At 37.7% G+C, this 25,041-nt stretch overlaps 1 protein-coding gene and 1 non-coding gene across 4 annotated transcripts in view; both read left to right on the top strand.

Annotated features, from left to right (window-relative positions):
• Positions 1-20,502, top strand: part of SPAG1 (sperm associated antigen 1) — a 37,420-nt gene extending 16,918 nt beyond the window's left edge. For all 3 annotated transcript variants that reach the window (XM_030480907.1, XM_030480890.1, XM_030480898.1), the window contains 9 exons: positions 1,669-2,097; positions 2,478-2,577; positions 5,716-5,868; positions 9,034-9,209; positions 12,444-12,585; positions 13,443-13,569; positions 16,591-16,755; positions 18,716-19,090; positions 19,244-20,502. In XM_030480907.1, the coding sequence (XP_030336767.1) occupies positions 1,669-2,097; positions 2,478-2,577; positions 5,716-5,868; positions 9,034-9,209; positions 12,444-12,585; positions 13,443-13,569; positions 16,591-16,755; positions 18,716-19,090; positions 19,244-19,375 (1,799 nt within the window). In that variant the 3' untranslated portion in view covers positions 19,376-20,502. The remainder of the gene's footprint in view (positions 1-1,668; positions 2,098-2,477; positions 2,578-5,715; positions 5,869-9,033; positions 9,210-12,443; positions 12,586-13,442; positions 13,570-16,590; positions 16,756-18,715; positions 19,091-19,243) is intronic.
• Positions 9,250-9,432, top strand: LOC115600745. The gene has a single exon (XR_003989134.1). It is a non-coding gene; the product is annotated as a U2 spliceosomal RNA (small nuclear RNA).
• Positions 20,503-25,041: the final 4,539 nt, after the last annotated feature.

Here is a 25,041-nt window from a genome sequence, read left to right as displayed (position 1 = left end):
TAGCAGAACCTGACAGCTAAACCAGTTAACTATTACTACTCGTATTATTGGGGGGACCCAAAGGCTATAAATGTTTCCTGTCAGTCCAGGATCAGTTCTGTGAACTTTATCGTCAGGAAATTTTCTCCTGTGTTCAGAAAGTGATGTTCACATTAATGACATTCACGTCATTATCTATCATTATTCACATATTATCTCCTTTCCTTGCTTTTTCTGTGGCTGAGTAAGTTGGGCTCTGCTTCTAGAGTGTTTCACTGTGTTTTCTAAAATCTCATCAAATCACCTATCTGTCTGTGACATTTAAAATGTTGGGTTGTATTTTTTTTCCTTCATTTTACTAGAAGGTGTACAGAGTATTGTCTTTTTTGGTGGATGTAAAATGAAAAGTATTTTAGCATGTATCCTAAGGAAATAACTATTATACGATCACTGTCTTCACTCATCTGCCCAGCTAGCTTTTCTCCCTCATCCTTTCAACCAAATAGACTTTAAACCTTTTTGGCATATTTGGCACTGCCAAATTGCATGGATGGATAGATATCTCAAATAGAAATAATTTACTTTAAGTTTTATAAAAGAGTCTGTGTGAGTAGAATAGTTGGATCCTATCACTGTTCCGGCTGTGTGGTATGAACTTATTATTAAACATGGTATTTCAAGGCAGAGACCACAGCTAGGAAGGGGACAGTTGGAGCTTTTGTCTATTAGGCACAAGAGAATCTATTGTTTTTAAACATCATATGCTTTGCCACCCTGTTCAGTTTGATTTCAGTAGCATTTTGTGCATTAAAAAAACAGTAATTCTGTAATTTGGAACAACGTGGAGTGCATCCATATTCAATCGACTTCGTAGGTTTAGTTTAAGTCAATTGGAAGTGTCACTCTGATAGATGAAGGCATGAAAAAATGCTGTTGGACAGATGAACACATCAATTAAGGGAGGGTGAAATCCCAGCACCTTACAGTACCAAACACAGAGTTGCCTTTGTATGACAGGTATTATCAAGAGTCAGGCTTTCTGCAGAAATCTCTATTTGAATACTGTGGTGGCAATCTGGTAGGAATTCAGGTGAAGAAAGAATATGTTAATATGTGATACCCTTATTGTATGATTTTTCTGAATTAGTAATAAAGAATAGTGAAAGTTGAATCATCAGGATTATTTATAAAAAGCTTTTTAACATCATGTTTAAATGAAACCTCTTTGAGAATGATTTATAAGCTGTTATCCCTCCTATGTTTTATTTGAGAGTTTTGAAGCGTGCAACATTACTAGTTTCTCAGCAGTGTGTTTTAATTTTAACATGCAAACATTTTGATCTGGTCATGGAAAATCAAAGACCAATGCTGTAATAGTCAGTATGTAAAGGGTTAATTTCAAGGTGAACTCTGTACCATTCTCACACCTCAGAACAGGGGTTCATAGTGTGCCTGGCAAGGAGAAATTACATTTCAAAGTAGGACCTTCTCAGTAATAATTGCAAGTAAGTTGTAAGTAGGAAATTTACCTGTGTTCTTGGAAGTGTTTTCTAGGGCAAATAAATCTTCATAACACTAGGATGCGTGAAGGATTTGTTAGTATTCTTTGGCTGTACACCCCTCTTTTGCCGGGACGATAGTTTCTCCTGATGATGCAAGCTCTAACTCAGCTCATTAACTTCCTTGTAGGAATTGGCGTGCCAGTCGGAGGAGAGGCGGCTGCGGGAGAGGCTGCAATGGGCAATGCACAGAGAAAGTTTCATAGTAAAGGAGGAGGCAGTAAGGCGGAGGACAGGGAGACACAGAAGCAGAAGGAATCCACTGAGAGCGGATTAAAAAAAGACACATCAGAGAAAAATACGCAAAAGCAGTTGTCAGACTGTGAAGGTGAAGTTAATGGCTATTTACACAGTGATCAAAAAAATGAAAGCCCTGAAACTGAGGAGGTTTCCGGAGCCCTTGAAGCAGGGTCTCAGTCGGCTGGTGGTGGCAATTCCGCTTCACTTCCTCCTGCTGCAGCAAAACTAAAAAGTGAAGGAAACGAGTTATTTAAGAGTGGACAGTTTGGAGAAGCTGTGTTCAAATACTCGGAAGCAATTGAGTATGTCACTGGTCTAGGTGAGTATAACACCTTATACTTAAATCTAGGGTTGTTTAGATTATTTAAAGGAAATACAAATGAGCTAACCTAGCCTATCCCTGGATTTTTGGCAGGAGTTACTGTGCAGTAAATTCTTTGTCATTTCAGTAGAGGACAATTTACGTGGCACAAAATAGAAGATGATGTCTGAAACAGTACTTTAACTTCCTAGGGCAGAGCTGTTTGTATTTATTTATGTATTTGAACAATTACGTATTGTAAGTGACATGATAAAGGAAAGCTGCTTACAGCTTTGCATTGTCAGCGAACTGCATCACTGCAGTCACAGTATGCAAGTCTTTAATTTTTGAATGTCATTTTAGTAACCATCTTTGATTTTAATTGTAACTTCTTTCAGGAGAACAAAGTCCAGATGATTTAAGTATCTTGTACTCAAACAGAGCAGCATGTTACCTCAAAGAAGGGAACTGCAGTGACTGCATTCAGGATTGTAACAGGTAAATTGCAACCTCCCATGTAGGGCAACAACATTCCTGATGATGAGTAAACATTTTGGCTGATATATTGTTATTGTAGTTTGACTTAGACCAGTCAATAAAGACTGATTCCCTAAATCTGATCTCTCTAAATAAGAGATCTTTGTCAGTTATGTAAACAATCACATGGAACCTAGGGATGGAGTAGCTTTTAACTTACTGTCTTACTGTGTGAGTGCAGTTGTTAGGCTTCTTGTGTACACAGAAATGCATAGCAGGATTAAAACTTCCAAGACAAACACAGGTTTACTTCAGTGATGCTCTGTAACAACTTACATGTAAAAGCTTTGTTAAGCCAGGTGGTTATCACAGTGTTGGAAGTTGCTTTCAAGCATGTGCATGGTGTACATGTGTGCATTCTCCGTGTTTGTTGTTTTGGTTTGGGTTTTTATTTAATACATACTTGGCATAGTTGTAAACAGTAATTACAGCTGTTCAGGAATTGAGCTAAAATCCTTTTTGCTTACTGTGGCTTTTAAGGATACCAGAGTTAGAGAAGATTAGACACCTTCAATAACTTTGAAACACTGCCTTCCACTAAATTATTAGCGTATTTCTAGATGTCTTTTTTTATATTTTCATAGTTAAGCTTAGTAAGACTGACGCTTAAGGTGCAAAAAAGGATCCTAAGGCAGTTAGAAATCATACTAATTAATCATTTTTTTTACAGCATAACCCAACTGTTACAAATCCCAAACTAAAAATAAAGTACCTTTGTATTAATTAAATATTTGACTTGCTGTATATATTCTGCCTGACAGAAAAGTTTTCTGAAAATGTAATCTGAAAAAAAAACCTCCAACTTGTTAATAACATTTTGTTAAAATATATGCAGGACCATACACAGCTGGCTGATAAAACAAGATAGCATACTTAACAGCCATCACATTTTTCTCTTCAGGAGGTTCGAAGTATGTAAGACTTCACTTGAAATCAGTAATACAACTGGGGGTTTTGTATTCTTACCAGTTGGAAGCTTATTTTCTTACTGCCTAATGTTAGTGTCCTTAATGTCATGCATATTTTACATCATATACAGAAGGAGCCATGATGCTTAGTGAACACAACAGAGGTAGAAGTAATTTAGACTGGGAATCAGAACTGCAAAACTGCAAATACACAGGAATTGGGCAATTAAATGTCAATTAAAAAAATGTCAATTAAATTTTCTCTAGGCAACACAACACAAAGAATGATCTATGAATAGCTTACTCGATTTCAAAGTAAAAAGTGGTGTAGTGCTTATATTCATGACATAAAAATAAGTATTGAACATTTCTCTTTTACTAAGTTTTTGCTATTTAGGGCTTAGAAGTGTATAAAACCCCCTCTGTTGGATTTCTCTCTGTCTCAAGACTTTTGATTTGGAGTGCCTTTGATTCTTATTACAGAGAGTGAAATAGAGCTCCTATGCACTAATGTTAATTTATTTAGTACTGTAATGTGGTTTGGTCCCTAGCTGTATAGTTGCATTCTACTCTGGAATTATGCTTTCCCATTCCCACTGATGCTATTCTTCAGGCAGTGGCTTCCTCCAAATTTATTTATAGTTGGTTATTTTTTTCTTAATTCTTGATGTTAGGAACCTGAAATCGCATTAATACTCTTCTGAGTTACCGAATGTCCAGCATTTTTGCAGGGGTTTGTAGAGGCTATGATATTGTGTGCTGTTGTATTTTTCAAATGCATTCAGCATAAAAAGAAATGGAATGTTGGTGATATTTATGAAATGGAAATTGGAAATGTTTCTTCTAGAAATCATTGTTTTCTCTAGCTTTAGGAGGAGTAATGGTGCAAAGCCAGTTCACAGCAAAGGGCAGCCAGCAGCCTCCTAGGTTTCATATGAACAGGAGGACAGCCAGTGGATTGAGGGAAGTGATTATCCCCTTGTACTCGGCACTTGTTAGACAACATGTATGATAACTGTGTATTCCCCAGTACAAGAAAGACAGTGGTCAACTGGAGTGAGTTCAGTGAAGTGTCACTGAGGTGGTTGTGAACTCTGGAGCACTTGCCTGGAGAGGAGAGTCTGAGGGAGCTGGGTTTCTTCAGCTTAGAGAATGGCTTCCAGTGGTTCTAACAGCAGCCTGACAGTACCTGTGAGGAGGTTATCTAGAGGATGGATACTGACTTGCTCTGGCAGTGGGAGGACAAGAGACAACAGGCAAAAACTGAAGCACACAAGGTTCTGACTGTGTTTCAGGAGAGACCTTTTCCCCTTGAACAGTGAGGGGTATAGCAGCAGGTTTCCCAGAGGTGTGGAGAGATTCCCTTGAATGTTTTCCAGGCCCAACTGGGTAAGGCCTTGAGCTACCTTGTCTGATCTCAGAGCTGACCCCACCGATAGCAGATGGGAATAGACTAGGGGTAGACTAGGGATCTCTCAGCCTGAATTACTTTTTGATTCCATAAAATCTAATTGGCTAGATGCATCTTAATTTCAGTATTTCAAAATTTGTCTTTCTCTGTAGAAAGAATCATTGATTTATAAAAGGTAGTCTTTAATAAATAAAGCCTTTGTGGACTGCTGCTTCATATTGCTGGAAAAGCACATGGTATTTGGAAGTTGTGATTGCACAGTGTCAGGGGTTGAGCTCAGTGTTGACGAGGCACACAATCAGAAGAGTAGAAAGGCAAAAGACAGGCAAAAATCTAAAAGCCAGAAATAGACAGGTGCATATTCATGTCTTAATAAATGTGTTTTTTACGTGCGTACTTCCACGTAAGGAAGAAGAACAGAAAATCATGTAGGCAAAAGCACCATATACTTGAAATCCCCATACGTTTTGGTATGACTTAAGAAAGATAGCTTTTGCTCTTGAACAGCTGCCATTACATTAATCTTTTCTCGGTGCTAAAAGCAGTTTTCCAGATGGAAGATGGGGATTTGAGAAGAGTAAGTTGTAGTAAAAGCACTAAAAATTTCAGAACTGTGTGTCAGTTGGGGTATTAATGTAAGCCACTTAGTGCCATTTTCCTTGCTTGTGTTACTGTAAGGCCCATCTGAAATAGCAGTTGTTGTGTATATCATAAAATAATTTTACTAATATTATTTCAGTTACTCTGTTTCAGTCCTACACTTTTCTTTTTTTCCTCCAGAGCTCTGGAGCTTCAGCCATTTTCCCTTAAGCCTCTTCTACGACGAGCAATGGCAAATGAGTGTATGGAGCGATATCGACAGGCATACATTGATTATAAAACAGTCCTACAAATAGACAGCAGCATCCAAGCAGCAAATGATAGTGCTAATAGGTAATTCCACTTAAAAAATTTCTCATATCAGTCCAAATAGAAAAGTAGAATTCAGTGTTGTTTGTTTTACATGCATCCTTAGTTCTGTATCCTTCAGAGTCAGGATCCTCACAAACAGTGTGTTATAACTAGAGGACTGGCTGTCTCGTTTGTTTTCCTATAGTTTCAGTTTTCCTCTGCCAGCAGTAGATAGCTTTCTGTTTTAAAAATATGTTTTAAAGGCTTTTTTCTGGCACTTCAACATGTTTTCTTTCTTAACTTTTATTTGATACCATGTAAAGTAGTTCTTTAAGGTCCATACCTTTTATCTGACATTTCTATTTCCTTTTAATATTAGCAGTCTTCCTGTGGCAGCTGGAGATTTATGTTAAGTGTGAATCCTTCAGCATGCTGCAGTTGTGGAAACACTGAAGGAGCTTGATACAGTGGTTGGCTACAAAACTTAAAGGTGTAAAAATGATAACTGAATATTATTTTAAACTGAAGTGTTAATACTTCCAACATGAATTCTTGCTGCCAAGAGAGACGTCTCAATTTTTATAATTATATTTTAATAATGTAAAATCAGTGTATACACACTATATTAACTGTGTTCTCATTAACACATAGTAAATATTTAAGTGCCTGAATGATAGGTTTTTCCAATACCTTTTCTTTCCTTTTTTCTTTAATGGGCAAAAAAAAGTATTTGTGAAAGCATAACAGCCATTAATCGTTGAGCAGGAACCCACATGCATGCAACTTTTAACAATGGAATTTGGTACCTTTTTTCTTTTTAAGACAAAGCCATGAGCACTTACCTTATTGCTTCATTAAAAACTCCATAATATCTTTAAATTCTGCTTATTTGACCAGAGGTGGACATGATGACACTTCATCATCTCCTCTTAGAAATCTTACTTTGATAGCAACTACTTATTACTGATCTCCTATATCTGCCCCAATAATGGAGCACTTGGATTGGTGGGATGCATTAACTGCTTGTCCTGGTATCTGTGTGATTATTATACTTTCTTTTTTTTAATCTTCGTGGCTTATTTTATCTCTATATACTCTCTTCATATTTCTCCTTGACTTGTAACTTGCTTAGTAATAAGCTTATTTCCCTTTATTTCCCCTAACACTCTTCCTTTTCTCCTCTCTAGGCCTTCCTTACGTTTTTAGCTTCACTGCTCATTACTCTTTCCTCCCTGGCAACCCATCACCTTATTTCAGCTGCTTCTTCCTTCTCTTCTGCTGGTAATTCATTTTTGCTTGCAAATTCTTAGTTTCTAAAGCATAAACCTCCTGCATAATTGAACTTTTGCTATAATTTCTTTTTTAATATTTATGAATTAAGCTGAAATTGTTTACCAAAGCATTATTTTCATTTCCAAAGTAAAACGGACCCTTTTAAAAATAAATGTTAACAAAAAATGCTATTTATTTTCTCTACTGCCTTTTAACTTACAGGGACAACCCTAAAATGTAATTTAATTTTTTTTTTTTCTTAATTATTTTAGGAATGTCAGGTCTTAACAACCTGCCTTTATTGGAGAATTTCTTTGTTTTTAATTTTCTGTAGGAAATTGGGTGATGATGCTGTAGGAAGGAGAGTTAAAACTCTCTTGTGTCTGAGGGTGGGTTTGGTAAATTAAGTAAAGGCTTGTCTTTCTGTACTTGCCTAACTAAGCAGGCTTTCCAGAAATCTGAGAATGGAATGGGTGTTCAGTCTGATAGTTTTAATAATTCTCACATAAAAGACAAATAGAATTTTTAATATAAAGCCTTTACCTGATCATTTTGCAATCAAAAGGAAATAATGAAGAATGATTGATAATCAAATACTGCAGGATTCTTTCTGTTGACGAATTAGATCAGGTTTTTTCTCAAACTTTTTAAACCCATTATGTTAAATGGAGAAAAATTAAACAGGAAGCCAATGGGACCGTCGTTTACTGTGGAGTTATTGTTTTACTTTGTGGGAAATAACTAAAAGAAAACTAAGCAAGAAAACTGGATTGGGTAATTTATACTCATTCTAGTTCATTCTTCATGTCATATTCAAGGTTAGTTCTTTTGGGGGGGGATGTGTATTCATATAGTGCTTTTTATATATGTGTTAGATGGAAATGCACCTACTACACAAATTTCAGGTTTATTTGCTGTAATATCATGTGACTTGCCTGGAAACTTAATTCAGAATTTTCCTTTGTTAAAGGAGATATTAGACTTTTTCCCAGTTGAACTCGACTCTTAAGATCATTTTGAGAATAGAAGACATTTACCTCACTATTATTCTCATAATTGATTAATATGTTTTGGGTTTTCTGTTGGTTTGGGGTTTTTCTTAAACACTACAAAAGTTGTAATGGAACCGTGAGATCTTGTATGGCTTTAATCATTATATTTACTTAGGACTTTCTCCAAAATATATCACAGCAATGGGTAACTCCCACTTGAATGGATTTTGGATTGAACTTCTCATCTATAGAAATAGTTGACATATATATATTAAAAATTATATATAAAATGTATAATATATAGTATATAACATATAACATAGAATATAGAATACATAATATATATCATATATATAAATGTGTTGTAAACAGTTTTTATATATTTTATTTGCATTTTCAAATGGGGATAAACAATGATTGATTGACAAATTTCTGACTGTTCTTCAAAATGCAACTTAATACCTACTTTGTGACCTGCATTGGTTATTTAGAAAACTCTTGTGTAAGAGATTTCATCTGGTATCGACAAATTTAGGTATCACACTTTGAGGGTATTGTAATCTACACTTGTTACAAATAACCGCTATGAACAGCTGAGAAAAGTAAACAAATCTTTTTTCCTATTTATTTATAGCATGTGGGAGGCAGCATTTCAAGCTTAGTTGCAAAATCATTTGCCTAAATATTTACAGATCATGCTGAAGTCGGCTTCTTGTCTTCTAAATGCTAACATAAATGCTCTAAAAAGCAGAAAAAGTATAAATCTTAAATGAGTGCAATACCATTGGCTGCTGTGACAGTTGTCTTTAAAATTATGCTTCAGGATAACTGCTTGGTTGGTTTTTGCAAAGCTGGAACATTGCATTATTTAATTTGGGTGTAAGTTACTAGAGCATGAGTTAAATCTCTGAAAAGTCACGTTGGTGGGACTTTTCTCTTTCAGAATAACAAAGACATTAATAGATCAGGATGGTCCCAGTTGGAGGGAGAAACTGCCACCAATTCCAGTTGTCCCAGTTGCTGCTCAGCTACACAGGTGGGATGGAGGAAACTTTACTTCAGAAAATAAGCCAAGAAGTACTATAGAGAGCAACAGAGAAGAACAGTTGCCGATGAATTGTACGTATAGCGAATGCAGATATGTATACGAAAAAGGAAAATGGCTTCTCGGCCTTTTGGCTGAGATCAAGTGTAGTATCTGTTCTTACCAGTTTAATATCTGATATGTCCTCAGTGAGAGAACTTTATATTAAATGGATTTTTGGCACTGGGAGTTGGAGCCAGAGCTTGCTCCCTTTTTTTGGATTTGATGATCTTAAAGGTCTTTTGCAGCCTAGTTGATTCTGTGATCCTAATTGTAAAATGGAATAAGATTTAATAATGTCAAAGAAACTGCTTTAGAAAATATTTACCAGAGACCTTTGTGAAGAACCAAGTTAGGTGATCGTCATTTACATGATTCGATTTCATGTGCTTCAGGGAGCCACAAGTATGATTTATTTTTATTTTTTTTAAGCCAAGTGGTGTAGTTGCAGTATGTAATTTCTGAAGTTACACAAAATAGAAGAAAATACAGCAGAAATACTCATCATCAGTATATTAAGTCTTCTCACAAGTGGTTTCCCTGATATCATACTACAGTTACAAGACAGTTTTATCCCCAAAAACCACCACCCAAACAATCACTCAGTAACATAATCAGCTGCATAATCTGTAGTGGTCATTTAATTCTTCATGAAAGCATTACTCAGCTCTTCAGTATAGAAAGAGTAGATGTGTAGATGACAGTAGTTAGTGACATGGGCTATAGAAAAACACTTCTGAGTTTTACTTTTTTTTTTTTTTTCCCAATGGATTCTAACTTTGACAGTGGCCAGTAGTCACCTTTCAAAGATGTGAATTCTGGATTTGTTTGCATATAGGCACTGTGTGCTTGACTCCTTCAGGCCACTTCCTTCGTCCTGATTTTTTTCCATTCATTGCAGTTTACGTTTTTCTCCTCCCGTAAATCAGGTGAAGGAACCTTTCTGATTCAGTTTTTACTGAAATGGAACATTCTTTTTGCAAAGGCCTTGACTATGATTTTTTTAGTCAACTATTATTAGTAGGTTCCCCTTTGGGTTTATTTCAATATAAAGAAAAGTAGTGTTGAAGATAATGTCCCCTTGATTAACAGGAGAGGCTGCAATGCATAACTACTGGGTTGCTGGCTAAATAAGTAGCAGTGATCGGGTTATCCATAATGCATTACTGCAATAACGCATGTTCTCAAATAATCTGTGCTTTTGGGCACTACAAATTTAATTACTTTAAAATGATCTTTCAGATAGCATTGAATTTATTTGTACCTGATGTAAAACAACAGACAACTTACATACATGTGTTTATGAGAACTGGATGTTTTTCTCAAGAATAAGATGTAGTTCTAGAAACTTGTAGTAGCGTGGTTAATATATGATTTGAATAGTAGTGTGTACTAAGCTTCAGTAATGCTACAGAAAATTGTTTTTCAGTAAAGAAACATGAGGCATGATGCTGTATAATTTAAGCTCAATTAAACTGATAAAAATTTTACTCTACTTTTTAAGTTGTCCAGTGTCAAGTATTTTCATTACAGTTGCCACTACGTGTTGTTACTGATTCATGACTCTTAGGAATAGGCAGCAATTGGGTTTAACACTTAGATTATTTTAATGAAATAGAAAACTGATACCTTGCACAATTGTTGCTAGTAAACGTAAATGCTTAGCTTGAAAAGTGCTCTTTGTTGTACTTGCTGATTGTACTCCAGGCTTTTTCTGTTATTAAAGAATATGACTTTTTGGATTTTTATTTCAATGTATAACCAACCCTCTTAAACCTTTTAAGTGGTAAGTTTGGATCTGTATAACCTTGTGTAATTTTATCGAGAAAGAATTTGAAGATCCTTGTAGTGAAAGGTATACAGATGAGTGGCCCCTCAGAACAGTGGTGGTCGTGTTTAGCCTGTTACGAAAGTTAACAAAACTGGCCATCAGTGTCTTCATGAAGTGCAGCATTTTGATGCAAAACATGCCTCAGTCTATTTCAAATAGAGTGGGGCTTTGGTCACGCTTTGGATTTAGAAGTACTGAATGAAAACTGTAACCATTTTCTTCCCTGAAGGCTGACCCCAAGGTTGTGGTTGCCTGCTTGGGCCTGTACTAAATCAGTGGGACCTGACAGTGATAGCTGGTGGCAGAAGCATGCCAGCAATAATGTTCAGTCAGTAGTTAAAAATTTGTCATGAATTTAATTAAATTAGTAAGTAAGTCTTACTGTTGCATGACACTTTTTTTTGGCAAGTTGTCTGTTGTTTTTTCTGTTTTACAACTTGAGTTACAATTTAGTTGTGTTTGTTGCATAAGTTTATTCTGGTTTCTTGTTGGTACTTAATTTTTATCCCAAGCACCCATGTAGTTTTCTGCCATAGGAGACTGCTATATTTTTATGAAAGAACTCACTGAGTTCAGTTATTGGTTAAAAATAACTGGTTATATCCAGTGTTTAAAACCTGATGCTTGGGAAGGGGTTCATATTCTTTAGCAAGGTACATAAAGTAGATTTTTTCTTTATGATTTACTTAGAGCTATATTACTAATTACTGTTTGCTCACAACAGAGACATGAAACTGCAGTCAGGATTGGTTTTCCACTGCAGACAGCTAAAAGTTCTAGTCTAACCAACCCAGAAACATATGCAAGAAATGATGGGGAGTTTCAAAGGAAAGACAATTATGAAAGAACATAATATTAATAAAAAACCCCCTAGTTAGATGTTTTGAGGTTCCTCAAAGCATGTTTTATAAATAGTTATTAATATTACTGATATATCACTAACCCTTGCTGATGTGATGATTTGTTTGTCATTTGTCAGTTTAGCATAGTAATTGTGATAGGTAGTTGCTTGCAGAAAGAACATTAATTCAAATTATGGCCGCTTTGGTGTGATGGTGGAGATTTAGAAGGCTTTTAATCTTGCTGATTAAATCTCCACCATTGTAAATAAAACTGGTATCCCAGTGGGGAGATACATAGTCCCTCTCTACCACACAGAAAGTGTAGACAGAGGGAGGTGAAAGCATAGAGCTATCATCTGTTGCATTCCCATTATTTTCAGCGAAATAGTTACACTGGTGGATGGGGAAATACATGTTGTGCCAAATACAGACGTGGTAGTTCATGCCTTTCTTGGATCTGGAGATCTGGGACAGAAATGGCAATGTGCAGACCAATAGACACTCCAGTTGCCAGGCATTTATTCTTAGTGAGTAGATTATTCAGCCACCCTTCATGAACTGACCTTATGTAACGCTGTGACTGTTTTGTAATGTAGGTGAGGAAGCTGAGGAGAAGTTCAAGACTTTAAAAACTGAAGGGAATGATTTTGTAAAAAAGGGTAAATATGAAGAAGCTGTAAACAAATACAGCGAATGCATGGAGTTAAATACCAAGGAATGTACGATCTACACTAACAGGTAAAGATCCAAAATATAAACCCACTTTTAGGGATAATAGTTATATTTTCTCACTTGAAATAGAGATTTTGCATCCCTTCAGTCACTGTTGTAAAAAGAAGAATTTTTTTTCACCACTTGATGAGTGTTTCCAACTAATTTTTTTGTAAACCGCATTATTCTCCAAGGGGAGCAAGTAATAATGCCATTGACGCATATGTTTATATAAATAGAGTATGCAATAGTAAAAGTTATAGTAAGTGTAGCATTTTGCAGCATTTTTTGAGAATAGTGGTATGATTTTAATTAAAAACTAACATGCATTAGCAGTATCTCAGATAGGAAGAGTAATAATTCAGAGAAAATGTACATTTTTAGAAAATAGAAATAGGAACATGGCCATACAACAGCATTATTTTAAAGGTTGACCTAATTATGCAGCATAATTCTTTATGATGTAATCTTATCAACTTTCACAAACTAAGAAGGATTTGATAAGGCTACTTGAAGAAGAGACTTCCAAGTAATAATTATGTGCAGAAAGCAGTATTGTTTATTTAATCTAGAACACTTCTATCAGCTACTGTACTGTATGATATTCTACTAACCTAGGCTCTGCCTTTAAAATACTTAAGTGTCTGCCTAACTTCAAGCATTAGTCGTACTTGAATTTTGACTTTTATTGCAGGAATTGGCCTTCTCTAAATCTAGCCAGTGATGTCATTACTACTTACTGGGTTTTATGTACTTTAAAAAATACCAGATTGAGAGTGAATTATGAGAAATACAGTAATGAATATTTATGAGTCAGATACTGTTGGCAGTACAGCACTGTAGAATTTACTTACATTGCAGTGTATTCTGTTTTTCTGTCTTAGAGCTCTCTGTTACTTGAAACTGTGTAAATATGAAGAGGCTAAACAGGATTGTGATCATGTTCTTCAGATAGAAGATTCTAATATTAAAGCTTTTTATAGAAGAGCACTAGCGTCCAAAGGATTACAGGTGAGGAAAAAGAACATGGCAGGTATTCGTAAGCACTTCTAAACTTGCTTATCCTCTTCAAAGGCAATCAGGTAGTTGCAGTCAGTGGGTGAATACAAACGTACAAAAGTACGCATTGCTGATGATTTGTTACTTTCTAGAGCATTAGGCATACATAAAAATTTATATAAATATTTTTGCAACATAAAAACCTGCATGTTGACTTTATTACAAGAATATTGGAATACATGAGGTTTGACTGGAGATTGCTTATGCAAGTTTCAACTCTGTTCTAATGCTCTAATACTCTTCTGGGTATCCCAGTCTGTTTTTTCTGTCAAGGTGTTTACTATATTTTTGCTGATGACAAATGGATTCTCTCCAAGTCTGCCTTCCACTGTCCAAACTGAAATCTCAAGATGTCTTTCTTTTGGCATCTGCTCATATTTGAGTGCTTATCATTATTAAACCAGGGTTTTAATTACCTCAGTTTTCTCTCTCTTCTTCCCCAAGCACATTTTGAACCTTTGTTAGTAATCTACATTCTCACTTTGTGGACGGTGTTGGTACTCAACCTTTTCTTTTCTGTACACACATTGGTGGTGGTGTCCATACTGTGCTCATCTTACAGTTTTTTGAGTATCCTTTTACTTGATCGTCATAAATGCAGGCTTACATTGCTCATATCCATTCTGAATGTGACTGCAAATCTTGTGTTCTGTCACTTGAATGATTTCATTCCTTTTGTCCCTGTTGGTTCTCTTTCTTCAGTGATCTTAATTAGCCCCTACACTTCATAGTTCTTTCCTAGCAATCCTTACCCTACCTGTCAGCACTTACCTGGTATTGAGTTATCAGCTTCTCACTTCCGTTGGCTCATGATGGCAGCTAGCATCATCTACTTTGTATGAAATTTTACAAGTGTCTTCAAACAAGCATCTTATGAGCTTTCTCCCATGCTGTTCTTTACAACTGGAAGTGATCACTCCAAGCACCCACCAAGGTTTGGCAGTGTCCATCAAGTGAATACTTACCTCAGACCTCTATTATGTTTAATGCCTTAACAATTACCTGATGATCTCTCAGCCCTCGAATCACCTGAGGACAACCTGTTTGTGCTTAGCATTATACTCTGCCATTCTTGTCCCATGTTACAATTCCAAACGCAAGTCATAGAAACCATGAGATCTTTTGTTTGTGATAAATTTGTTCCCTTGTTACAATAGCTATGAAATTTTGAAAGTTTCCTTTGATTTTCAAAGGTGGTGAAAAGTCTTAATTTTCTGTAAAATCTTTCCTGTAATTATACCAAGCTGCCTGGTATTAATCATCTGTAATCACCTTATGCTGTTGAAGTTGATAAAAAATAAGTATAAATATGAGCAAAGGCAGATAGTGATTCTACCAGTCAAAATAAAGGGAATTACACGGTAGCGAAGGATGTCAAGAATTAGAGAGATAACTTATGCTTTTTTGAATATCCTAGAAAAAAAATGCTGGTTTTGTATTATTGAAGACATAACATGAAACACACTGCTCATGGATTCCTTCAGAACAGTCTGTGCTGAGGACTCCCAAAATACTCTGTTGTGGTTGGGTTTAATGCTTTCATTATTGCTAATTCTAGGGATGTGAGTAATTCGTAAAGCCAGAGAAAGTAACAAAAGTGATTTGAGGTTGACTAATGACTCTGTAATGAAGAATTTTAAGAGCTAAAAGCATGTAGTTTGGCAAAGACCTAACTATGCTGGGAACCGTTTTTCCTATATAAATATCCAGATATTTAACCACAAAAGCTGCAGTGGAATTTAATGTAGTAAATGAGATTTTTTTAATAGATTTACTGAGATGTATTTAAGAGAAGATCATGAAGAAATCCTGCTTGTGTGATGAATTAGGCCTGTAGCATAGGACACAGGACCCTGGTCTGCGTGTCCTTATAGTCCAGCTTATAGTTCAGTCTCTTGCTTTGAGTACAACCATCTTACATGATTTTTGTTGAGAAGTCAGACAGGCTGCATTTTTAAATCCAGGAGGGTTGGTTGTTTGCTGACCCTTGTGATCATTTCCAGAAGACTGTTCCAGAACCTCATTTCTCTGTAGTTGTGAATGCTCATACCTGTAATTCAAATGGTTTAGCTTAATTAGTAGCTGTTTCCTGAGTACAGCAATCTACCCCTTTTCTGTATTCATTTGCTAAGGCTAAATAATTCTAGTTCTCTTACTCTTCGTTCATGCTATAGCAGACTTCAGTTTGCTTACAGACTTACTGTCATCAGTATTGAACAAAATGCTCCATTTAGGAAAGAGAAAATGAGTGACTTGTACACTAGTGCTTTTATTTCAGTTGAGATGCTGAGGAAATACCTCAGCTGGTACATGAGGATTTTTTCATGATAATATAAATTACTTTTAGTAACCTGATGATACTGCTCAGGAACAGAAGAAGTATGAGGTCCCTCACGCAAAGAAATTATGTTGATCTTTTACTGTGTGAATGGTCTTTTACTATTTACTCCTACACTGCATCCTTATTTTTGGTATTCCAGCCATTGAGGTGACTTGAGTTCTCTATGTGATATTCTAATCTTCCACCGAATCGATGCTGTTAACTTTGTCTCTCCAGAAAATTTAGTCTAAACCCCTGTAGTTTCTAATGTTAAAATTTGAAATAAAAACATTAAACACGACAAGACTGTGTCCTAATGCCACTCTGTTGCTGTGTTTGTCCTCCTGAACCTGTTTATCTCAGAGTTCATAACATCATCCCAGTCTTTTCAAGTATTACCAAAAATTTACAGTGTTACACTGTAAGCAATTATGCCTAAAAGCAGCAATTTTCAATAATGTGTTCTCTCATACAGGGAATTTCCTCTGAAACTGTAATGAAATTACACTGTCTGTATTTAGATTATTTTTGTCTGCTTAATGTTGAGATCCCAGTATTTTTATTCCCCTTAATTGTAAAGGAAGTTATGGTAGTTCACATGTGTTTTTCTGGTGGTGTGCTTACGAAAAAAATATTTTCTCATCTGCTTACAGGATTATCAAGCTAGCGTCGATGATTTGAACAGAGTACTTCTAATAGATCCAAACATTCTTGAAGCAAAAAAGGAACTAGAGGAGGTAACCCACCTGCTTAACGTTGACAGCAGTGCTGGAGCTGGCAGTCAAGAAAAGCAAAGGAAGAGAATAACCATACAAGAGGTATATGTGTTCATTTTTAAAAGCAGGCAGTATAGAAGCTACGCATTTGAAGAGATAATATTAAATCTTTTGGTTTGCACTTCTTAGCTCTAGCTTTTCTGGGTGCTGGGATTGTATTTTTCATGTTATTTTGAGGGCCTATTGGAGGATTCTTGCATATGTATTGAGTATCTCTTATATTCCACAGTAGTGCTTGCACTGCTTTGAAGTGTATTCAGAACCACAGCTGGAATGGAGAAAGTACATTTAGACGCCATGAAACTTGAGGGTATGCTCCTTGTAAACAAAAACTGCTTAGACTTAGAATATCCGTTCTACAGAATGCGACTGGCAAACAGCAGTTGCGCTTTTAAGCTCTGCACTACTCAGGAAGCCTCAGGGGCTGTGCTGGCAGAGGTTCATTGTCAGCAAGCATGCTGGCTGATCTTGTGCTAGTAGTAAAGTTTCTGAAGAATGAAATCCTACCTTAAAGAGCAAAAGTATGGGTAAAACATCTGTAGGATCTTAAATACATGATACAATGTTCTGTACTGGATCATAATGTTAGCATTGCAGAGTTCTGGGTAGAATTAGGCGATGAAAGGATTTTCTCAGTCATCTGATATTTTTGGATTGTAGCTTTGCTAGTCCTTTAAGAATGTTTTTGGGTTTGGGTTTTTTTTTCCCCTTTTGTTTTAAAATAGTTAAAATACATAGTTACCAGTCTGCATGGTGATACTGTAATTTGATAACATAATTTCAAAATGCTGGTGTATTGGAAACCTCAGTTATTAATATAGGAAAAAATGGTTTTATTGAAACACTTCACATTGTCACGAGTTCATGGGATTTTATGTAACTGGTGTAAGCTGGGTGTAATGTTAGTTAAGCGCTCAGTTGTGACAAACAAAGGGTCCTGGAGAATGTTCACAGGAGGTTTGGGAAGTGACCATATTGTTCAGAGACCACCTAACTACATTACTGGAAATGGTAATTTTTCCAGGGGTGGGGCAGGAACCATTCATGTTTGCTGTCATAATTACAGCTGCCCTCTTAGAGAGCCTTCCCTGGCTCATCCGCTATAGTAAAAGGTAGTTCCATGAAAACAGGCTGCAAAGTAGAGAAAGTTAGAAACTGGGATTTATAATTATTATTCCATTTTAATCAAGCTATAAATATATGAGACAGTCAAGATTTCTCTCTTGATAGTAAGGATTGTTGAAAAATAGAACAAAATGTCTGTAAGCCCACTGCAGTATTTCCCAAAAAGACTAATCTAGCCCCCCTGTGCTGTGCAATACAGTGCCTTAGACTTTCCAAAATACTTGGCCTCCTTTGAAGCGACCCTGTTCAATGAGTTTCAGTCAGTTTATACAAATTCCATGACTCTTGGTAGCTTGAGATAGATTTTAGAAAATGTAGTTGGACCCATGGTTAATTTTCTAGTGACTGATTCATGAAACTCGATGTAGGCTGCACACTCAGGAGAAGTTAAGCGGGTATTCACGCAGTCAGACTGTGCTGAGCTTTCTCCTTCCACAGCTAGACTCCACCAGCAACCTGATGTAGCTGCCATATATACCTGTGCTATTCGGAAGACACAGCAGTGAAGTGGAACATTGGTGTCTGGTGACTTGATTTCAGTTCTGCTTGTCTTCTGCAACTGCATATTAAATATATGTATAGAGTCCTCCTTAGATTTCTCCCTGTGGTCTTCAGTTGTCTTTCTACAGTGGAGTGCCAAGCAGTGAAAGGAAATGTAAAATACACACTTTTGACTACAAACCCTTAAAGATGAGTTAGGTACTATTCTAGGGGGAAATAGAACATAAAAGAACATAGGTGCCTTTCTCTTATGAAGAGTAAAATGCAAACTTTAATTTGGTGATATTATTGATGGATTATATGCATATAGTTTATGAAGCTTCAGGTTGTCTGTATGTGCACAATAAAATGATTTGTTGCCATTTTCTTTGTGAAGGTGACTGGGTCTGATGAAGAGGAGGAGGGACAGTTTGCGACATCAGAAGATGTGACTGATGGCGTTGCTTCTAAGGAAGCAGTTCAGGAGAGTGTGCCACTGAAGACTTCTGAGAAACTGCACATTTCTGAACCAACTAATGCTTACGACTTCGGTCAGATTATAAATGCAGTGAATACCAATAAGGATAAAGCTGCTTGTGCAGATCTTTTAACAGTTACTGATCCCAAAAAACTGCCAGAGCTGCTGAGTAACAAACTCGAAGGAGAAATCTTTCTGGTTTTTATCCAGTCATTAGAATATTATGTAGTTGGAAAAGATCCTGGTCTTGTGTATCAGCACCTATTCTACTTGAGCAAAGCAGAAAGATTTAAGGTAAGAACCTAGACTGAATGTGTACTTAAGTTGCACTGAAACCTAAAGGAAGTTTTCGTATCTTAAAAGGAAACAGTGCACAGATTTTGTCTTTGTCAGATACTATGATTTTCAACCAACCTGTGCTAATTATGAAATAATCTGCTTTTTCAGGTGGTGCTGGCCCTTCTTAGCAAAAATGAGAAAGAACAGGTTCAGCAGCTGTTTGATTTACTTTCAGAAAACCAGAATAATCAGTACTCTTCAGAAGATCTCAAGAGCCTTAAAAAGGTTTATGAACTTTAAAAAATTAAAATTTATTGGTTGCATGCATATAGTTGGTGTTTATAAGATGGATGTTTGAACTCTGCAGACTTGCATGGGTTGAAGTGGGTCTTTACCCAGGCTGTTTGAATTCTATTTTGTTATGACAGCATATGCACATTTAAAACTTGCTGCTCTTTTTTTTCTTGTAGTTGTATACATTTTTAATCTCCAGAATTTAATGCCTATCTTTATGTTTAGTAACAGAGTTCATGTTATTTGGCATACTGATTTTATTTAGACTGATTTAATTATATATATAAAAATGTATTTTACATTAGATATATGATGTGAAATATTTTGATGGTACTATAGAGAACACACTGTTAGTCATCAGTTGTTGTATCATTTTGGGAGTTATATGTTCTTGTGATGAAGAAGTGTCTTCAAGCTAAACGGGTCAGTTAGCAATAGCTTTGCTAAAATGAGTTTACAAAAAGTATTAACATTTTTCAGATAAATTACTACAAGCTGCCTGTTTCTTCACTGTCCCCAGTCTATACAAAACAGATTTAAATGTTTTTTTGTGTAATACAGCTTAGCAGCAAAGGTGAATGAATAATACATTAGCTTGTCATGGAACACTTTGAATCACAGCAATTATTAAATAATTATTAAATAGGTGTGTTTTTTGACAAGCGACTAATTTTCAGTGCACAGAGAATTCTGCTTTTTCTCTGTGTGTGGAAGGACCACTGGCTCATGTGGCTTTTGAGGTGGCAGTGGTACGCAGGAGAACAGCGGCTGCACTTAGCAATAATAATATTTAACTCTGAGTTCCGTAATCAGATTATTTCAACCACCAGCTCTTTCTGTTTACAGACATTTATAAAGCCAAAAGTAAAACCATTTTGTGGACCAGTATGACACTTATTTTTTTTAATTTCAGGCAGTACTTTTATGTTTTATATTTGAACCTGACAAAGCTCCTTTTTTCAAGATGAAGCTTCTAAATTTTTTAAAATACCCCAATGCCTTCTTTGCACATGTGATATAAATGTCAAACTCACTGGCACTGCAGAGATACCAGTAAGAATGTTGTTCTAATGAAAATATTTCTCAGGTGTAGATTAACTAAAAAAAATAAAGGTGTTTTTTCTTGAAAAGTATAATTCTGGATTCTCTTTTCTGGTTCTACACTCCTTAGGCTTGTAATTCTGCCATGTGGAGTATGGCAAAAGTAGAGTGCCAAGAACAAGGCTTTTACTTCCTATAGTACTGTCAGTATAACTGATGTTTCTTCTTTTTAAATGTCCTCTTTTTATGAGGTTGGAATGTGTTCAGGAGAGATCAATCACTCATCTCATCTATATGTAACCAGTTGTATTTAACCAGCAAAGGGCCAGTTTCATTCTTCAGTCATGGTGGCAAGGTACTCACCTTCACTAATTTCTGTGTTAGTGATTTCAATCTTTTTATTTTTTCCATTGCAGTTTGGTATGTTCAGAGAAGATTCATTGTATGTGTGCAGCTTACTGACATGGTTTAGAAAACTTAATCCATTTTCATTTAGTAGAGTTCAGAGTGGTTTTAATAACAGTAAGTAATAAGTTGGAGGATTGTATTAATAATACACAGATTAGGAAAACGTTACTTTGCCTAAAACAAAGCATAAAAAACCAGCTGTGTAGTTTTAATATCGTTTTAGTTGCTTGGAAACTGTAGTTGAATAAGAGCCAGTGTCAAAAGCCACATCAGCAAAGCTCATGATGAAGTTAAGTATTTTTTCATGCCTCCCAAACCCCCAAGTATTAAAACCTTTTCAGATACCTTCTAAGAAGCACTCCTGACTGCTGAAGGTGGTATCTCATATGTATAGTTCATTTTGATGCTGAAGACAAACATCAGAATCTTTGCAGCAGTAAATCATAATAAATAATTTAGCAAATCTAGGAGACAAACAGACATTATTAATAAGACAAAAGATTTTTAAATAGAGTGTTCTTGATGAATCTTTTATCCAAGAAGAAAAAGACAAATGTGTTTTCACAGATGGGTATACGGTATCACAGTAAAGCTTTAGTCAATCCCTAGCGATTAAACTAGAAACCTAAAAGTAATTCAGGGAAAAGTAGCCCAAAAGTCCAGGAAGATACCTTTTTGTGTAATACCTTCCTCTTGAATGTCAGCTGAACCAGAGGGTAAATGGGTTTGAGGTAAAAATGACGGAGATGAGCAGATCAGGAAGCTAAAATTACCCCGTGTTAAGAAGTTCTAAATGAAGAACTGTGGCAGTGCTGGTGGGAGGGAGGCATTGCCAACTGCAGGCAGGGCTCCATACCCACGTGTGTCGGATGTGGTCAGCAAGAGATTAAATACCAAACATCCCCGGATCCAAAAAATCAGCACGTTGTTGTGAAGTCACCCATCTTCTACAGCAAAGAGCTGATCAGGAGGGTGACCGTCTTCACAGTAACAAGAGGGCAGGATTTCCTAGAAAGCTTAAACTTGGCCCTAACAAGATGGGTAGGTTTTCACTTTCTGTGTGTGATTAAGCCTGATCTCCTCAGTCTGAGGCAGACCATAAGCTTTGTCTGGTTGAGTATTTAGACAACTCTCAACCTATCCCAACCTATCCCCTCTACTAGAGCTTGACACTGATCTCATCCAACATTCCAGTATGTTCCCAGACTTTGTTTCATACCAGGAGCTGCTTTTTAAAATCTTTCTTAAGCTCCTTCCAGTCCTTGATCCTGAAGGGAGAAGACACGTTCTGGAAGTCATGAGTTCTTGAAGCTGCCACCAGGCCGGGCACACGCTCTCAGCAGATCCTGGGCACCAGCCGCAGCATTGGGAGGTGTCTGAATTTCCTCCAGCGCCTTATTCCGTGCCTCACTCCACAGTGAACCTCTGACACAGAAGACATTGAACAGCCCTTGATGCAGTAATTATGAATGCCCTGCACTATGAGTAGTAGACACTTAAAAGTTTTAGCTCTGCTAAACCTTTACTACATCTATTCTTCAAGTATCAGGTGAGCTGTATTAGCTGCGTTTTGTGTCTGATGTTCCTCATGCCTGTCTCAACTAGCAACTTTCGGTCTCAGCTTCCAAAGTTAAAGAAATACATAAACTACAAGGGAATGAAGAAGAAACTGAAACATTTCTTGGTTTAATAGCTGAAAGACTAAGTCAAATATATATTTCTTAAATAAGTTAGCAACTCTCAAATGTAAGAAAAATGGCCCAGTTTGTCAGATGAGCTGTTTGTCTGTAACACCACCAGTGGGCTAGCTGTGGTTGCAGTCATTTTGTTGATGATGCTACCTCATTCAGATTTCATGGAGATAGGCTGCTTGGTTCAGAGAGGGACCAGGAGGGCCCGACTGACAGGCAGAATGATTTCTAGAGACATAGAACTTACCAAAAAGTCAACTCCAACATCTTGTTAGAGTCTGTACTGCAGATTCAGCCTGAAGAGATCAAGCTGAGACCACCAGGCTTTAAAACCTGCCTCTTCCATAGGGCAGCATTAGACTGCTAGAAGCAATTTGGGGGACACAGGTGGTGGAGAGGAATACTTTCAGGTGTTGATGTCCTAAAACCACTGATTTGGCAGGTAAGGGCTGACTAAATGTCTCCCTTCTGGTTTAATCTGGGGAAACCTCCTCAGGGCCAGAGGGAGGAATTGCTGCAGCCGTGAATAGCTGACACCTGTTTTGAAACACTCCTGTCTTCTAAACCTGGGTGTCTCCACTCTGCCCTCAGCAGTTACTTACCCTCTTTCATCTCCCTCTGCCCTCCATAAGCAGCATGTCTCCTGCTGGCTTGCTGGGTTGAGCTGCTCTGCCAGGCACAAGTATGACCATGGCTGTGCTCTGCCTCCGCACTGTGTCGGGTGGCTTGCTGTCTGGTTTCAGGGTACACAGGGGCTCAGAAACTACAGAGTGAACAAAACAGCACTGGGCGGAGAGAGGGCATGGTGGGGGTGGGGGGAGAATCTGTTTTGTTTTATTGGTATTGGGATTTACATCCTAAGAATAAAGCATTTTCTCTTCAAAAGAGAACAAGAGAATCTAAATACCTGGCTTTGTGATGGGGAAACCCAAATTGCAGCTTGTCACTCACCCCTCAGCAACCTCACTCACTCCACCTCTAAAAAAACCCAAAACCAACCAACCAGCAAAGCCAACAATACAAAAACCTGCCTCAGGAGAACACTGGGTTTTCAGGTGATGGGAACAGGCCAGTGAAGCGTGGTACCACAGTGACAAGCCACCAGCCCCAACACAGCAAGTAGCAGAGTAAAGATGTCCTGCATGGGCAAGCTAACCAGGCTCACAGTGATGGGTTTGCACATGGATACAAACCCTGTTTTTAACACAAGAGGAGGCGGGGAGTTTCTGTAACCACTGGAGAGACGGCTGGTGGCCTGCCAGGGAACCGGGGTTTCCCTGCTGCTGTTTTGATCCCTTCAAGATATTTCTGAAATCCACAGAGGAGCAGCTAGGTGGAACCGCTGCTGTCACCCAAAGAGGTGCTATGGGGGATGAGCATCATCACAGCACAGTTGTGTCACTGGCCAAAAAGCTGGTTTACATCAGAGCCCTCACCACCGCTCCCTTCCACTCTTCCCACACAGCAGGGCGGGCAGCAGAAGCCTGTGAGAGCCCAGTTACTGCAAACCACACACTTTGCTCTTACGTGGGAAGTCTTTTTCCACGCACCAGAACCTGCTGTACTTTATGTAACGCAGTTGCACAACTGCAGAGCTACTCCCCGTGGCTGCCAGAGGCGCGCAAAATGAAGTATTTGTACTTGTTCATTACAATAAACAAAATAAATATTCGTGAACAGCCGGGAACAAGACTCCTTCCCCGCTTGTAAACGGAGATGTATGACCTGAGCCAGTGTAACTGCTCACTGCCTGCGAGCCGCAGCTATCCAAGGACGAAGGGCAGGCAGCACGGAGCAGGTTCAAATCCTGATGCCTGGCTGAAGGAGCATTAAACATCACTTCTCCATGAGCGCTCCCTCGCTCACTGGGGCTCTGCCCATGCGATGCCATTTTCCTACCCACGTCCCAGTGCAAGGTGCAGCCTCCAGCTGCAGCAGTGCAGGGCACCCGTGTCATTTCACTGCTATTTCTCAGTTGCTGCTTGCTAAATGCCACACTTGTAAATAAATTCAGCAACATGAAAGTGGTTTTGCTAGTAAGCGAGAGGGATTATAGGGGGATAAAGTGCTTGGCCCAGACTGGTGGGTTCAGAAACAACTTGAGCACAGAGTCTGTGAGGAAAGGGGAGCTTGACTCACATAAACCCCATCAGCACTGGTCTGGTGCGTAAACTCAAACGCTCTAATTTAGGCTGTTGTGAAGTTTAATGTCCTTATTGTGGCAGGCAGTAATAGTCCTTTTGTCAAGCACACTCACCAGGATCTGGTGACAGGAGAGCTGTGTCTGGTCAGCTGGATGGCTTTGCCCACCAAGGTGGTTGCTGCTGGTACCTGGTGTGCAAGCAGGTGCTGAGGATACACGCTGGCCCAGTCTGGCACATGAGTGAGGTGCGACAGCAGCTTTATGTTTGTGCTTGAGCTTCCAGCTGCAGCAAGGAGGCTAGATTTTGTGCCAGGAGGGTACCCATCCCCTCTGCTGCCTCATCCAAACCCAGAATGTCTCAGGGGAAGCCGAGTGCAGCAGTTTGATCA

Source organism: Strigops habroptila, chromosome 1, assembly GCF_004027225.2.
Source record: "Strigops habroptila isolate Jane chromosome 1, bStrHab1.2.pri, whole genome shotgun sequence".
NCBI classification, from domain to species: Eukaryota; Metazoa; Chordata; class Aves; order Psittaciformes; family Psittacidae; genus Strigops; species Strigops habroptila.
Note: the sequence above shows the minus strand (reverse complement) of the source record. Positions and strands in the feature narration are given on the sequence as shown.